At 47.6% G+C, this 16737-nt stretch overlaps 1 protein-coding gene across 2 annotated transcripts in view; it reads left to right on the top strand.

The window, feature by feature from the left end:
- Positions 1 to 2668: 2668 nt before the first annotated feature.
- Pcbd2 (pterin-4 alpha-carbinolamine dehydratase 2) overlaps positions 2669 to 16737 on the top strand; it is a 52126-nt gene continuing 38057 nt past the window's right edge. The window contains exons 1-2 of one of the 2 annotated variants that reach the window (XM_059262255.1): positions 2669 to 2913; positions 8592 to 8723. In XM_059262255.1, the coding sequence (XP_059118238.1) occupies positions 2887 to 2913; positions 8592 to 8723 (159 nt within the window). In that variant the 5' untranslated portion in view covers positions 2669 to 2886. Of the gene's footprint in view, positions 2914 to 5533; positions 5613 to 8591; positions 8724 to 16737 lie in introns of those variants that run through there. The other variant, XM_059262256.1, reaches the window with a different exon arrangement.

Raw genomic sequence — 16737 nt, 5'->3', positions numbered from 1 at the left:
CAGTCAGTTGAGAGCCTTGGCCTATAATTACACACCTGCAAGAGAAACAAACCAACAGAAAACCTTAGTGATTCCAGTAAGTCTGCTTACTCTCTGACAGTAACATCTGAGTCAGTACTGTGTGAATACCAGCTACTGTTGAAAGTTCTCCATACTGATTCAGTTATCTGGACAACTCTGAGATTACTGCTATCAAATGTCTTCATTTCAAATGTAAACTGAAGCTTGGAATAACTCGCTGTTGGCTGCGCAGCTTTCGGACCTTTGTTGTAGGATTTGTGGTGTTTTGTTCTTTGGAATCTTGAGATGTAGCTCAGGCTGGCCTTGGACTCTGGCTCCCCTGCCTCTGGCTCTGACTATGAGATTCCAGGTGTGTGCCACCACACTTGGCTCCAAGCCTAGAAGAATGGTTCTGCCGTATTCTGTGGCACAGCCTGGGTGACCTTTGAATGTGTTTACCTCTGGCCTTCCTCCAGCATGCTGTAGTGATAATAGAATTCAGCATTGATAATAGAACTCAGCATTGATAATAGAACTCAGCATTGATAATAGAACTCAGCATTGTTTCAGGTACTTTTTGTCGTGATAAAACAACCAAAAGTGAGATATGGAAGAAAGAGTTTATTTTAGCTTATGGTTCCAGATAGAGTGGGGAATGTTGGGAAAGGCACGGAATAGGGAGGTGAGAGGTCGCTGTTTGAGCTGCAAACAGGAAGCAGAGAGAGTGAACTGGACGTGGGCAAGGCTGCAAACTCTCAAAACCTGTCCCCAGTGGCACTTCCTCCAGCAAGGCTCCACCCTCTGAAGGCTCACAGCCTCTCCAAACGGCTCTACCAACGGGGAGCAGGTGTTCAAATACCCTAGCCAGAGGGGGACGCACTCCTTCAAACCACAAGCACCTTTAATCTTTGTTATTTTTTGAGACCTTCTGTGTAAGCTAAGCTGGCCTCAAACTCACCAGCTGCCTCAGCCCCGGGTGCTTCTCAGTGCTACAGGCGTGTGCTACCACACACATCTGGCCTAACACCTTTATTTATTTTGCTTATCAAATGATTAGTATTTTACTGTTGTTAACAGTTTAAGACATGTTCCTTTTGATTTAGTGTGTATGTGTTCAAGCACATGTGTCCCGGCTGATATGAGGAGGTCGGAGGACAACTTGTAGAAGTCAGTTCTCAGCGTCCACAGCGTGGTTCCCAGGGATTGGATTCAGGTGGTCGAGCTTTGGTGGCAGCACTTCTTCCTGCTGAGCCAATCCTCCCGCGCCTAGTAGTTTTCTTTACCTTAGGCACAGAATAGGCCTGTAAGTAAATTTAACGTACTTGCCTATTTATCTGAATATTATCATAGCATTCTCATTTCCTTTGGAGTAGCTTCTAGAGTGAGAATTATTCTTTCAAAAGTGAGATTTTAGGCCAGGCAGTGGTAGCATATGCCTTTAATCCCAGTATTTGGGAAGCAGAGGCAGGCCGATCTCTGTGAGTTCAAGGCCAGCAGGGTCTACAGTGCTAGTTCCAAGATGGCCAGGGCTACACAGAGAAACCCTGTCTCAAAAACAAAAATACCCAACCAAACAAACAAAAAGAAATATATGTATATATATATATTCCTTTTTTATATAAAGTCCTTTTTCTGTTTTGTTTTGGTTTTGAACCCAGTGCCTCTAGAAGAGCAGCCAGTGAATGTACTACTACTACTACTTCTTCTTCTTCTTCTTTTTTTTTTTTTTTTTTTTTTTTTTTGGTTTTTTGAGACAGGGTTTCTCTGTGTTTTCTGTGTAGTTTTGGTGCCTGTCCTGGAACTCTCTGTAGACCAGGCTAGCCTCGAACTCTCAGAGATCCTTCTGGCTCTGCCTCCCGAGTGCTGGGATTAAAGGCACGTGTTACCACCGGCTCGGCTCCATGAATGTTCTTAACTGCTATCTCTCCAGCCCCAAAGAGAGGTGTTGTAGTCAGTGTTCTACTGCCATGACCACGGCAATTCTTATAAAGGAAAGCGTTTAGTTGGGGCTGGCTGAAGTTCAAAGGTTTAGCCCATTATCATCATGGCGGGAAGCATGTCAGCACGAAGGTGGACTGGAGAAGAGGCGGCTCCATTTGAAGTCCAAAGCACACCCCAGTGACATACTTCTGTAGACTCCTTTGGGCTGCCAACACGCAGACTTCTTATTAACTGTGCAAGCTTGGCCTGTAGCTTAGGCTTGTCTCAACTAGCTCTTATAACTAGATTAACCCATGGTTTTCATCGGTGTCTGCCATGTGGCGTTACCTCTCTTCATCTAGCACCTCTGTCTCCTCTCCGTGTCTGACTGGTGACTCTGCCTTTCCTCTTGAGTCCTCTCTGTCCCTGGAGCTCACCTAACCTCTTCCTGCCTAGTTATTGGCTGTTCAGCTTTTATCTCACCAATTACAGCAATACATTTTCATACAGTGTACAAATATCCCACAACACACCTCCACCAAGGCCCCACCCACTCCACTAAGGCCACACCCACTCCACCAAGGCCACACCCACTCCACCAAGGCCACACCCACTCCACCCCCATGTCCTCATAGTGCACTCCCTGGTGACCAAGCATTCAAATCTATGAGCCCATGGAGGCCACTGTTATTCAAGGCCCACAATAGGATTTTTTAAGAATGCTTTTTACTACCCAGTGAGGCTCTATTCTAAAGTCCAGGGAGTGAGAGAGGGTGTCGAGGATTCCTAGCAGACCAATGGCTTTGCTTCTTACACTTAACTAAAACTACCTACATGGGTTCCCCTGGAGGGAATTCAGAACAAGGGTGCTGCCTGGAGAGGAGGACTAGACATTAGTCAGAAAACTGAGGGTGAGGGGTGGAATGAGGGAGCAGCTCAGCTTGATCCCATCAGCACAAGCCAAGCATGGTGTCCATCACAGAGAAGCACCTGGTAAATCTTTGCAAAGGGGCTTAAATCTTATTAATCTAGGTGCTCTTTAAAATAATGAAGTTTTGGAACTTTATGGGTGTCTTACTTGCGTGTATATGCATCATGTGTGTGCCTGGTCTTCCGGAGGCTAGAGGAGGGTATCAGATCTCCTGGAACTGGAGTTAGACAGTTGTGAGCTGCCATATGGGTGCTGGGAATCGAACCCAGGTTCTCTGTAAGAGCAGCAAAGTGCTCCTAACCTCTGGCCATCTCTTCAGACCTGAGAATCTTTTTTAAAAACAATTGAAAGTGTGTGTGTGCCCGTGCGTGCGTGTGTGTGCGTGCGTGCGTGCGTGCGTGCGTGCGTGTGTGTGTGTGTGTGTGTGTGTGTGCAGCTCAGAGGACAACTTGTGATGACAGCTCTCTTTTCCACCAGTGGGACCTGGGGACCAAACTTAGGTCAGCTTCATGGAGCTTCTGGAAACTTCTTGGGTGAACTCAACACTCACAGAGCCTTTGTTGGATGATGATGTCACTTCCCTAGGCCCTAACATCCTTCTCTTGCGGCTTTAGAATGAGGTTTGCGTTGCTATGGTGTCACATGGCCTTTAAGAGGGAAAAGGATGCAGCACTACTTGGCTAACACACCTTCCACATCATTTTCAGTTCTCAGCTCTTCTCTCCCTCCTCTTCCAGCGTGTAGACAGGCTGGTGTCAAACGTCAAATCCTCCTGCCTGTGCTCCAGAATGCTGATTCCAGGTGAGTACCACATGCCCTGGAGGGACCCTCACTTAATATGCAAACTTCAAGAATATTTTCCATTATCATAAACACTCGGTGAAAATACTAGAAACATGTTTCTCCTCCTCCTCTTCTTGTTGTTGTTGTTCTTTTTTTTCCCCCCAAGACAGGGTTTCTCTGTGTAGTTCTGGCTGTCCTGGAACTCACTCTGTAGACTAGGCTGGCCGTGAACTCACTGAGATCTGACTGCCTCTGCCTCCTGAGTGCTGGGATTAAAGGCTTGTGCCACCACTGCCCAGAAATAAGACTTTTAATTCTATCCCTGGCACCTCATCCTTAGACATGAGCCTAAAGAAACCCACACTGTCACCCAAGTTACTTCAAGTCAGTTCTGCCGGACCAGCATCCTCAGAGTACTTCAAGTCAGTTCTGCCGGACCAGTGCCCTCAGAGTACTTCAAGTGAGTTCTGCCGGACCAGCGCCCTCAGAGTACTTCAAGTGAGTTCTGCCGGACCAGCGCCCTCAGAGTACTTCAAGTCAGTTCTGCTGGACCAGGGCCCTCAGACTAAAGAGTTTTTCTTTTCCAGATTGTTACATCTTGTCAATCAGGCAAAAACAGGGTCAAGACTGAAGTCTAAATTTTAGGCTATTTTGAGGCTTTATTTTTTTCTAAGTCCATTTGGGATATAAGACTGCTAACAATTGTGAAATCAGTCTTAAATGAACTCTTTAGTAATGTATCTTTTTGCCAAATTCTCGGTAAAACTGATAAAAATAAGAAAATATGCGTTTTTGAGAAGGGGACTTACTATGTAGTAGCTCTGGCTGGCCTACAGCTCTCTGGGTAGCCCAGTCTGGCCTCTAATTCCCAGCCATCCGTCTGTCTCCACCTCCAGAGTTCTGGGATTGAAGGTGTGTGCCACCAAGCCTGGCAAACGGATAATGTGCTAATTTAGAAAACATAACGGAGCCAGGTTTGGTGGCGCACGTCCATAATCCCCAGCTCCTGGAAGGTGGAGGCGGGTGTTCAAGGCCAGCCTCTGCAATGTTGTACTTGGGCTATGTGGAACTGTTACAAGAAAGGAATACAATAAAGTTACTTAGTAAAAAAATCAAAACGATCGCCAGGCGGTGGTGGCGCACGTCTTTAATCTCAGCACTCAGGAGACAGAGGCAAGCAGATCTCTGAGTTCGAGGCTAACCGGGTCTACAGCGTGAATTCCGGGACAGGCAGGTCTATACAGAAACCCTGTCTCAACCAAAACCCAAACCAAACCAAACCAAAAAGATACAAGCTGAACTAAAAGCCGCAGCAACATTTTAATCAAAACTCATCACAGCCGGGCGGTGGTGGTGCACACCTTTAATCCCAGCACTCGGGAGGCAGAGGCAGGCGGCTCTCTGTGAGTTCGAGGCCAGCCTGGGCTACAAAGCGATTTCCAGGGCAGGTCTCCAAAGCTACACAGAGAAACCCTGTCTCAAAAAACCAAAAAACCAAAAACAAACAAAAAAACAACCCCAAAACAAAAACCCTCACCACAATGTTAAAACCCTGGCCCCACACCATTTTAAAGGGTTAATTTTATTGTCAATTACATCTGAAGAAAAACAAATGGCAAAAGAATAATAAAGATTAATACACACACAGCATATAAAAGAACACGTCTCAACACGTGGGAGGCAATTCGTCTCCACCGGTGCTGGCCGGTCTCAGGGAGGGTCCACCTGTGCATGCAGGACAGTCCATGCAGGAGCAAGCTCAGCTTCCAAGACGGCCGAGCACGGAGGGGTGGCCCCACGCAGCGAGCACCGGCGGGCGCGGCGGCCATCCCGCTCCGGGGGCCTTCGGAGCCTGGGCCGCGTCAGGCAGCGCGCCGGGCAGCCCGGGGCCATGGCGGCGGCGGCGGCGGCGGGAGCGCGCGGCGCCCTCCGGGGGTTGGCGGCGCTGCGCGGCCGGGGTGCGAGCCGGGCGGCCATGGTGAGTGCGGCCGGTGCGGGAGAGCGGGCTCGGCTGGGTGGGGGCGGCTGCGCGCGCAGACCCGCGGCTCCACGCTCCCACTTGGCGGAGCGCCGTGCACACGCCTTCGCCCCTGCGCCGGTTCGAGGCCAGCCACGGCTACGTGGGGGCACCTGCTACAAAACATAACACCCCAAGCCACTTCCGTCGTAGTTTATGAGCTTGCGCACCGGAAACAATCTCGTGTAAAAAAAAAAAAAATCTAAATGGGAGATTAGTGATGGGCCGTGGTCATCCTGTGTGCTGCGGGCAGTCCCGGGGAGGCTCCTAAGTGGCCACTCCGCTGGGCAGTCTTGGTCGTGAGCTTTAGGAAGAAATTAGTAAATTGTCTTTCTCCCCACGTTTTTGAACGGTACATCGGTTTTTCTCACCACTTCTATAGAGGACATTTTAGTTTTCTTACTTCAGACATTAGTATTTTGGCCGTGCGTTGTGGCCTGTCATTTCTGTGCCTAGCGAGGCTGAGGCAGGAGGATTACTGCGAAGCCAGCGAGGAGCACGGCGAGACCATCTGGGAGGGGGTTTGGAGGGATGGGTTAGAGGGAGAGCAAATTGAGGGAAAGTTTTAACAGGCAGCTCCACCTAGTGGAGAACGTAGCATGAAGCTCACCGTTTCATTTACAAGCGCTTATTAGACCCCTTTGAAAATGACAAATAAGTCAGAGACATGTTTATATTCCTGTAAAATTTCTGTGGTGAATTTCCTAAAACATTTTTTCTTATATTACACAGTAGAATTGTTGAAGTCAGAAGATTATTGCTGATAACATCCATTGTTTTGACTAATTAGAGAAAAAAATTTTTTTCTGGTGTAATCCAGGACCAGTTATTGCATTTGGTTAACATGTTTTTTTATTATTAATTTAGTTAAAATAATTTTCATACAGGTGTCTATGTGTGTGTTCAGGTACACGAAACATAGTCTCCTGCGCCCTGCCCCTTGTTTTCTTTCTTCCAATAAAAGAAGGAAGGAAATTTTATTTTGTTTGTTTTTCATGAGCTAGGTCTCATGTAGCTGAGGCTAACCTTGAACTCTGGATACAGTTCTGTTGTGGAATATTACTTTAACTATGTAAAGGTGTGTTGCATTTGTTTATGCTGCATTTTTTGTTTGTTTGCTTGTTTTTTGAGACAGGGTTTCTCTGTGTAGTTTTGATGTCTGTCCTGGACCTCGTTTTGTAGACCAGGCTGGCCTTGAACTCATAGAGATCCACCTGGTTCTGCCTCCCGAGTGCTGGGATTAAAGGCGTGCACCACCACTGCCTGGCTGCATTTGTTTAATTATGTAAAGATGTGTTGCTGTTTCACCTTGCCTGCCTAAGGCACCTGACTGGTCTAATAAAAAGCTGAACAGCCAGTAGCTAGACAATAGAAGGATGTGCAGGGCTGTTGGGCAGGGAGAATAAGTAGAAGAGAAGAGAGAGGGGAGAAAGGGAGAAAAAGAGGGGGACGCTGGGAGCCAGCCAGCAGCCAGCCACAGAGGAAGCAGGAAAGTAGGACATACCCTCAGCAGAACCCTCTGTTTGGAGGTTTTTTATTGTTTTATTTTCTAAAGATTTATTTACCTTTTTTGTTTTGTTTTTGTTTCTCTGTGTAACAGCCCTAGCTGTCCTAGAACTCACTTTGTAGACCAGGCTGGCCTTGAATGCACAAAGATCTGCCTGCCTCTGCCTCCCCAGTGCTGGCATTAAAGGCATTATTTATTTACTTTTATTTTATGTAAGTGTTTTGCTTTCATGTATGTATGTTTTGGGTCCCCTGAAGTGAGCTACAGTTGTGAACTGCCATGTGTGTTGTGGGATGGTCTGTATGTCAAGTGTGTTGCTGATTGGTCAATAAATAAATCACTGATTGGCCAGTGGCCAGGCAGGAAGTATAGGCGGGACAAGGAGGAGAATAAAGCTGGGAAGTGGAAGGCTGAGTCAGAGAGACACTGCCAGCCGCCACGATGGCAAACAGCATGTGAAGATGCTGGTAAGCCATGAGCCACGTGGCAAGGTATAGATTTATAGAAATGGATTAATTTAATCTGTAAGAACAGTTAGCAAGAAGCCTGCCACGGCCATACAGTTTGTAAGCAACGTAAGTCTCTGTGTTTACTTGGTCGGGTCTGAGGCTGTGGGACTGGCAGGTGAGAGAGATTTGTCCTGACTGTGGGCCAGGCAGGAAAACTCTAGCTACACATGTGGGTGCTGGGAGTTGAACACAGGTCCTCTGGAAGAGCAATCAGTGCTCTTAACCACTGAGCCATCTCTCCAGCCCCCCCCCCCAAGCCTGCTATCAAGTCTTAACATTAAATGCTTGTTTTGAATTACTTGTTTTTTTTTTTCCCCCTTCTTTTTGAGATATGGTTTCTCTGAGTAATCCTGGCTATCTTGGAACTCACTCTGTAGACTAGGCTGGCCTCAAACTCAGAGATCCACCTATCTCTGCTTCCTGCATTGCTGGGATTGCTTATTTTGAATGACAAGACTTAAAATGTTTTTGCTTAAGATATATTATCATTCCCCCTTTTGTAGTGGGAGAAAGTAGCTGCTTTTTCAGGGAGGAAAAAGCTAGAAAATGGTCTCATAAACATCCTTCCCTTCCCCTTCATAGGACAAGTTGCCAAAAGGTAAAAATATGTGTACCTTTTTTTTTTTTTTTTTTGACACAGGGTTTCTCTGTGTAGCCCTGGCTGTCCTGGATCTCGCTCTGTAGACCAGGCTGGCCTTGAACTCACAGAGATCTGCCTGTCTCAGCCTCCGAGTGCTGGGATTAAAGGAGTGCGCCACCACTGCCTGGCTGAGTTTGCCTGTCTTTTGAGAGTAAAGGATGAGAGATGGCTAGAATTTGTTACCCTTGAGACTTTCTTTCTATATTGCTAAAGAGGTCTAAGTTTATGGAAAGAGTTTAGATAAATGCTGGCCCTTTCAGACAAGAGATGTGTTTTCTTCCCAGTCTTCAGGTGCACAGTGGCTGACAGCAGAGGAGAGGAACCAACTTATTCCTGGCTTGAAAGCAGCAGGATGGTCGGAATTAAGTGAGAGAGATGCCATCTACAAAGAATTCATCTTCAAAAATTTTAATCAGGTAATTCCTGTGAATTACTGATGGTGCCAGGTTCTGTTTTTGTCAACAGCCCTGTTAGGTTTCTGTGACTACTGCTTGTCTGGTCCTATGTGGACTAGGAGCCACACCCTCTCTTCCTTATGAATTCAGTGACAGAGACCATCCCTGCTGACTCAGGCAGGCCTCGCTCTGGGGGAAGGGTTGATTCTGTGGTACTTAGAAATCAGCACTGTGTGGCAGTACACACCTGTAATCCTAGTGTTTGGGAAACTGAGACAGGATTGTGAATTCAGGGTTAGCTTGGACTGCATGTGAGTTCCAGCCTGACCTAAATCGTAAGACCTTGTCCAATATACGCATATGCACACGCACATGCACACACACACACACACACACACACACACACACACACACAGAGAGAGAGAGAGAGAGAGAGAGAGAGAGAGAGAGAGAGAGAGAGAGAAAGAAAATGAAAAAGAGTATCAGATTCTGAAGCCACTATAGCTTTAATTTGGGCTTGGGTAAACTATTTAGTCTTTTTCTGTATTTTAAATAACACTAAATGAGGATGTGAGCGTTTTTCTGTATATTAGAAGGGTGTGTGGAGAGGCCAGTTGAGAAACACAACCTGCTTGCTTTCTCTACTTTTTCAGGGCACTTAAAAAAACCTCATAGTTGTATTTTTGCCTCTACACCCTCTCCTAAGCTGTATCTCTTCCCAGTTCCTGCCCCCCTCCTAGCCTGGTATCCAGCCCTTGAACATTTTCTCCAAATCTGACCTCCCCCCTGGAGACTCAGCCTTCCCAGGTAACTGTTCCATTCGGGCCCACCCTGTTCAGAGAGTCATCTCCCATGACTTAGCCTTCATGATTACTCCACTGCATTGTGTAAGGTAAATGCTTCTGACTAGCTCATGTTTGCTCAGTTACTTTAGTAATCCTTTGGACAGATTTATTGTTTTTATTTATGTTAGGTGTTGGCATCTAGGAGTCAGGGAGCATGTTTGCTTAACTCTCCATTGTACCCAGCATGGTTCTGAGTACAAACAGGCATTGATTACAGTGTAGACATTGATTACAGTGTTTGCTGGTTTCCACGAGGGTGTGCAAGTACCGGATTCCCACCAAAGGAACCCTTGGCACGTTTTCCTGGTAAATGCCATTGGCTCTGCTTCGTTGCCTGCCCTGGTCTGTTTGTCTGTCATCTGGCTGCCAGCCATTTGCTGTAAGTCCTCAACTCCTGAGAAACCCTGGACCAAACCGACTCCCTGTTCCTGCTGCCTCGTCCACTCCGCAGCCCTTGTCAGGGACTCAGCACTCTGTGGCTGGCGGCAGGGCATCTCGCGGGTACAGTGAGCTGTACGTAGCTCCAGGTAGCCTTTTCCAAGCTTATTAAAATTCTTACTGTGTACAGCTTGACTTCTTTAAGCCTGGGCTAATTTATTGGGCTTGAACATGTGGCTTAAAGTGCTAGAGTGGTGTTGCCTCAGGCTCTGTCCTGAGTTGGTCCTCCAGCACTGCTGTGGCCTGGGTGGGAGGGCAGTTGCGCAAAAGGCATCTTGGAGTAACCGTGCCGTTACTCACCATGATGTTTCACTGCCTGGACTTTTCCCTCCAGTTTTTAGGAAGGGGAACCAGCATCAGCGTTACATCCTGGCCTCACTTCTCAGCAGGCCCTGTGACTTCTGCCTGGATAGTGGTCTGTGCTGGCACTGGTGCCGTGACCAGCTGTCACTGCCCACACACAACCAGAACACACCCGTAACTAACAAGTTGGGCGCCATTGCTCATTGCAGAGAGGGAGGACACACTGTGCCGATCTCAGGAAGACACGTTGAAGACCTGGTGGTGAAATTCTGCTTGCACTAGCAGCTTTGGAATGTTCTGAGGAGCCAGCTTTGCCCTTGATGGGGTATTGTCAGAAAAAAGGGCAGGTCTGTGATTCAACACTTTATGAATCTCGCCTTTAGGGAGATTAGACAAAGAAGGAGCCAGGGTAAACAGACTAAAAAGAGAAGGAAGCGTTAGCCAGTAAGCAGTGGCACTCAGTGTGCGGCTCTGAGGCCTCCTGCCTGTCTGTGTGCAGAAGTCGTCATAGAGTTCACCGCTTTTCCTAATTCATGGTGGTTGCAGAAGGGCTCTGTTGTTAATGCTGTGTTCAAGAGGGGAGTACCTGCTGGTGAGGTGCTGCATCTGTAGTCCTAGCACTTAGGATACTGAGGCAGGAGGACCACAGTGTGAGGTCAGCTTGGGCTATGACGAGGGTCTCTGTCCCAAAGAATAAACCAGAGATGGCGCAGCAGGTAAAGGCACTTGCTGCTAACCCTGATGACCTGAGTTCAGTCCCCAGGAATCACATGGTGGAAGAAGAGAACTACTCCCTAAAGTTGTTCCCTTGCACTATAGTACACGCACACACACACACACACACACACACACACACACACACACTAAAAAATAAATACAATAACAACAACAACAAAACCTTAAAAAAAGAATACACCAAGGCAAGAAAGAGGAGAACCCAGGCAGCTTCCAGACACAGCAGCTGCCTTCCTTCTGCTGAAGCCCGAGAGCAAGCCAGCAACACTGACAGAGCCTCACTCACCTTCATTTTTTTTGACAGAGTTTCTCTGTGTAGTTTTGTGCCTGTCCTGGATCTTGCTCTGTAGACCAGGCTGGCCTCCAACTTGCAGAGATCCTCCTGGCTCTGCCTCCTGAGTGCTGGGATTAAAGGCGTGTGCACCACTGCCCGGCCAATCTTTGAGTTTTATAAGTAGCACGCCTTAATTCTCTGCATACTTAAGCACTGTCTCTGTGGTTGGCATTACTCTAAGCTTGGGAACCTCCCAGTCCAGTGGAGAAAACAGATGCTAAGCAGAGGCGTAGGAGATGTGGTCTGAGCTCATGGAGGGCTCCGTGAAAAACTAGACCGGATGTTGAATAAAGGGCAAAAACCAAGGCATTGTTTTTTTTCTGCTGGGGTTTGAACCTAGGACCCTGAACGTGGAGGACTTATGCTCTGCCACTGAACTACCTACCCCACCAGCCCAGGGGGGAGGCCATCTTTAAGATCATACAGTCTCCCTGGGGAGAGAACACAGGGAGACTGATTGACATGAAAGGGCTTAGTATATGAGGATCTATGGAAAGAACATTCCAGGTGGAGAAGACAGATTTCCTCATAGAAAATAATCTCCAACGATGGGATGAGAACCAGAAGGGTAGTGTTCTAGAGTGGACCGAGAGAAGGCAGGGCTCTGGGACCTTGCTGGCTTTGTTCTACAAAGGACAGATGCCAGAGGATTGCAAGTACAGAGACTTGGCTTTTGTTCTAAGACAAACAAACAAACAAACAACAACAACAACAACAAAACTTGCTCCAGTGCCTCTGCCAAGGATCAGTGGAAAGAGGGAAGCAGGCTAACTGCCTGGACTCGGTTGGAATGGTCCAAGCCAGAGCCAGAGAGTGGACGCAGCAGTGGAGCTGGAGAGAAATGGGCAGGGCGATTTCCCGTAGGTTTGAAGACGGATATCAAGACTGTAAAGAGCTGGGGCTGTAGCCAGTGGTACAGTTGCCTGCCTGGCATGCACAAGGCCCTGGGGTCCATCCCAGCACCACACACATATAGGAAAGAGAGAGAGACTTGCAGATGGATTTGATGTGGGGTGAGGGTGAGAAGGTCTTAAGGATGACCCCAAGGTTTTGGTTCAAGCTGTAAGATGGAGGAGGATGTGACTGGTGCCTCATGCTGAGCTGCAAAGTCAGGGGATGGCGGAGCGGGGGAAGGGACTCAGAGCCTGTTGTGTACACATCAGGGGTGAGACACTGTCATTCAGCTGGAGAAACCAGTTATGAGGTCAGAACTCAGCCGAGATGACAGTTTGAGAATTACCAGACGGTAGTGGTGAAAGCAGGTCCAGGTTAGCAAGAGGGATAGGACTGGAGTGGCCGTGCAGGCACAGGGCCAGTTTGTCATTGGATTAGGAAGGACATTCATCCTAAGAAGATACAACTCTCTTCTGATTGTGTCTCTTCTTTTGGTGAGGTCTTTGACTGCTAGCAAGAGGCATTGGAGGTCTAGGGAGATAACAAAAGGAAGAGTCACCTTGGAGTTTAAGGTAATGAACTAACTAGGGAGAGGTGGCTGATGCTGGGACATTTGTAGTGCCATTAAAGATGATGGTGTGTAGCCGGACACTTTTCTCTGTCCTACCCCAGTCCCACGGTCCTGTGGTCCCGCAGCTGCTTTTAAAATAATCACTTAGAGGCTTAATATTAATTACACACTGTTTGGTCTATGGCTCAGGCTTATTGGTAGCTAGCTCTTTCATCTGAAATCAGCCTATTTCTGTTAGTCTGTATTTTGTCACGTGGCCGTGGCGTTATTGGTCTGCTGGCATCTTGGTCCTTGGGCAGCAGGATGGCATCTCCTTGACTCCGCCCTCTTCTCCCTGTATGCCTGCTTGGATTTCCCACTGGCTCTATTCTGCCTTGCCATAGGCCAAAGCAGCTTTATTTATTAACCAATGGGAGCAACACATATTCAGAGTACAGAAAGACACCCCACAGCAATGGTGCAGCTTTCAAAGTGAAGATTTTGTTTTATCCAGCTGTGTTCAGCTGCATGGACACAGGCTTGGAGTAGATACTGGGTTGGGCTGAAAAAAAAAAAAAAAGACAGCTGAATTTTGTGCAAACAAGTGCCATGGAGTAATAGAAGGGCAAGGGAAGTAAAGGTGGGTATAAACTGTTGGCCCTTGGAGTCCAGGCTGCTGAGACATGCAGTAGTGAAGAGGAGATGGATACAAAGAGCTGGGAGCTGAAAGAATCTTTCTGGAGCATATAGTAGTTAGCCTTGTCAGTTTTTAAAAATTACATTCTATTTAATGTGTGTGTGAGGGGGTGGGCATGCATATACTATGGGACGTGAGTGTGTGTGTGTGTGTGTGTGTGTGTGTGTGTGGTGTGGTGGGCATGCATATACTATGAGACGGGGTGGGTGGGTAGGGGTGGGCATGCATATACTATGAGACGTGTGTGTCCTTCAAAGCTATGTGGGCCTGTACTGTTTTTGCTGTTCTCAGGCATGTGTGTGTATGTGTGTGTGTTGCATGTATGAGGTGTGAGTGTATCCATGTACCGCACAGGCAAAGGCGGTATTAGGAAGTGATGTCTTTCTCTTTTTCTGTCTTGTTGTCTGAGACAGGGTCTCTCACTGAACTGGAAGCCTGGCATTTGGACTAGCCTGGCTGGGGAGCCGCCTGTCTTTCTGTCTGTCCCAGTGCTGGAGTTCCAGGCATCAGCAGCCACGCCCTGCTTCTCAGGTTCTGTGAGAGACTCTGTCTCAGGAAGTGAGGTAGAGAGAGAGATGGGAATCCTTGCTTTAACTTTGCATGTGTATTCGTGGACGCACCCATATCACACACCACACACATCCACCATGCACGCATGCTCACACACTCCCCTCAGGTTTTGATGCTTGCCTAGCAAGTGCTCTTATCCACTGAGACATCTCCCTAGCCTCCATTTTTCAACGTTTATATTTAACAAACATTTTATTCATTATTATTATTTTTTTAGACAGGATCTCACTAGGTAGCTTAGGCTATCCCCAGACTTTTAATCTTTCTGCCTTAGATGCCTGATGCCCAGGTTCTAGGATTTTGCAGGTATGGAACACTGATGTCCAGCCATTTATTTTGTTCTTTAAATAGTCTTTTCATTTTTATTATGTAAAGTCTTTTTTTTAAAAGATTTATTTTTATTTTCCATGTATGAGTGTTTTGGCTACATGTATGTCTGTGCATCACATGTGTGTGCAGTCTGGCCTGCAGAGGCCAACGGAGGGTGATGGATCCCCTGGAACTGGAGTTACAGATGATTGTTAGCCACCAGGTAGGTGCTGAGAATCGAACCCGGGTTCTCTGGAGGAACAGCCAGTGCTCTTAACTGCTGAATGCCTAGCGCCCCACGAGGTCTTTCACCAGGCACAGTGGTGCAGCCTGTAATCCCAGTAAGCTGGGAGCTGGAATCAGAAGGATCAAGAGCAGCCTGGGCCACATGGGGCTGTCTCAAAACAATAAATAAAACAAAGCCTTTCAGGATTACACTTGCTTGAGTGTTACAGTTTTTAAGTGGCTTGCTTATTAGTGTGTGTCAAGTGGTGTCATAAGCTTTATTCTTTGCTTCATTTGCTGCTGTAGAAAATGAGCTATACGCGTTTAGAGTGTCTTCAGTGATTTTGCCTTGGATGAAAACCTGTTCTAAGCTCAGGGCTCTTTCAGGCTTTGTTATAGTAATAAGTAGCCAGCAGAATACATTTGATCTTATTTTCCCAAAGGATTTTTATTCTAAAATGTGGTTAGTTCCATATAATATAAATTCATTTGATATTTTAAATGGGTATAAATACTTGCTAATCGTAAATGTGAAAATTCCTGGATTCTCTGGCACAGGTTGGTGAAGTAGCCGTAGGTGTCCATCATTGTAGCCTCTGCCCTTAGTGGTGGCATGTCAGCTCTGTAGTACCTTGTGGGTGGGCAGTGTGATGGCACTAGAAAGCCATACTTGGAGGCTTTGGTTTCAAGATGCTCAGAGTGCTTGGACTCGGCCAGGGCAGGACTGGCATTTGCAAAGGAGTGTTACTTTTCTGCTCACGTAGACACGAGGAGGGGGAGGCTGTACCTGATGTGACATTACTGTCGGGCATTTGTCACCTGCAGGGTCTGAAAGAAGAGAAATGTCACTTGGAAATGTAGGTGTGTGTTCCATGATGAGAAGCTGTGGTGTGAATGAATGGGATGAGCAGGAAGCTTTCAAAGGGAGGACATTTTAAGTTTCAGAAGTCAGCCCATGACGTTCTAGAGCCCAGGAAGCAGCTTCCCCAGGGCCAGCAGGCAAAGTTGACCGGGAAGGACCCAGACCGGCTCTGGGAAGTCTGGCCATTCTCTCACTCTCGGGTGTCTGGGGCCACCCTTGTAGGTTGGCACACACTCAGGGCTGGGCCTAGGTAAGCAGCATGGCTAGGCACTGCACCTGTCTTGGTGCCTTTCGGCATGTGAGGGCTTCTAGGTGGAGGCCATGAGGGGTTTCCTTCTGGTAAAGGTGGGGCCCTATTGTGATTAAATCGCTAGCAATCCACGGAATCAGCTTAATGATCAAAGGAATTTATTTAGGGGTAAACTCATAACCATAGGAGATTTATCATAGGGTCTGGGGAAAGCTGAGCTATGTCCCATGCTGAACAGCTTGGTTCAAGATCTCAGTATCCAAACCACGAGGTAGCCAGGAGAGAGCTGTGTATGTGCATCCCAGGTCTTAAGGGTCCCCCAGTGGCCATGCCCCAGGGGCATGTACCTCAAGGTCATAGGCAGGTGTAACTGTTACTGGGGCAGTGCTTCAGGGCGTGGCTCAAACAGCTGTCCACTACAGGGCCCAAGCTCTGTGAGCAGCTGTATCCCCTGAGTTCCTGGAGGAGGTACTATGTCTCTTTGTCCTGCTTTCTCAATGGCCAGCCAGCCAGAGCATTGGTTTTCTGAGATTGAACTGCATGAACTGGCTTGTCCTAGCTTTCCCTTCCAAAGGGGATGCTTTCATGTGGTCTAGTCTAGCAGCCAGGGGCGAGCTTCATTTGTTCTCTTGTTTATCCCTCTCACTTGCCTTTGTAACCGTGGCCTTTGGGAGATCCTGGAGCTGGAGAGAGAGGGTATCCAGTGAAGGACCGGCTCGTGGTAGGCTTGTTCTCTGTGGTGGTGTTTTGGGCCCCCAGCAGTGGTTTGGAGGTTTGTAAATGTGTCTCTTGTTGGGCCAAAGAGATGGAACAAGTGTGGCTGAAGATCCTGGGGCTCACTTGGTTTCCTGAGACAGGATTTCTCTGTGTAACAGTCCTGGCTGTCTTGGAACTTTCTTTGTAGACCAGGCTGGCCTTGAACTCACAGAGATCCACCTGCCTCTGCCTCCCGGTGCTGGGATTAAAGGCGTGCGCCACCATGCCTGGTGTCAGTGGGAGTCTTAACAGTCCTCTGCAGGATTT

Source organism: Peromyscus eremicus, chromosome 5 (assembly GCF_949786415.1).
Source record: "Peromyscus eremicus chromosome 5, PerEre_H2_v1, whole genome shotgun sequence".
In the NCBI taxonomy this organism is placed as follows: domain Eukaryota; kingdom Metazoa; phylum Chordata; class Mammalia; order Rodentia; family Cricetidae; genus Peromyscus; species Peromyscus eremicus.
The sequence above is the reverse complement of the archived record's forward strand: the minus strand, read 5'-3'. Positions and strand labels throughout refer to the sequence as shown.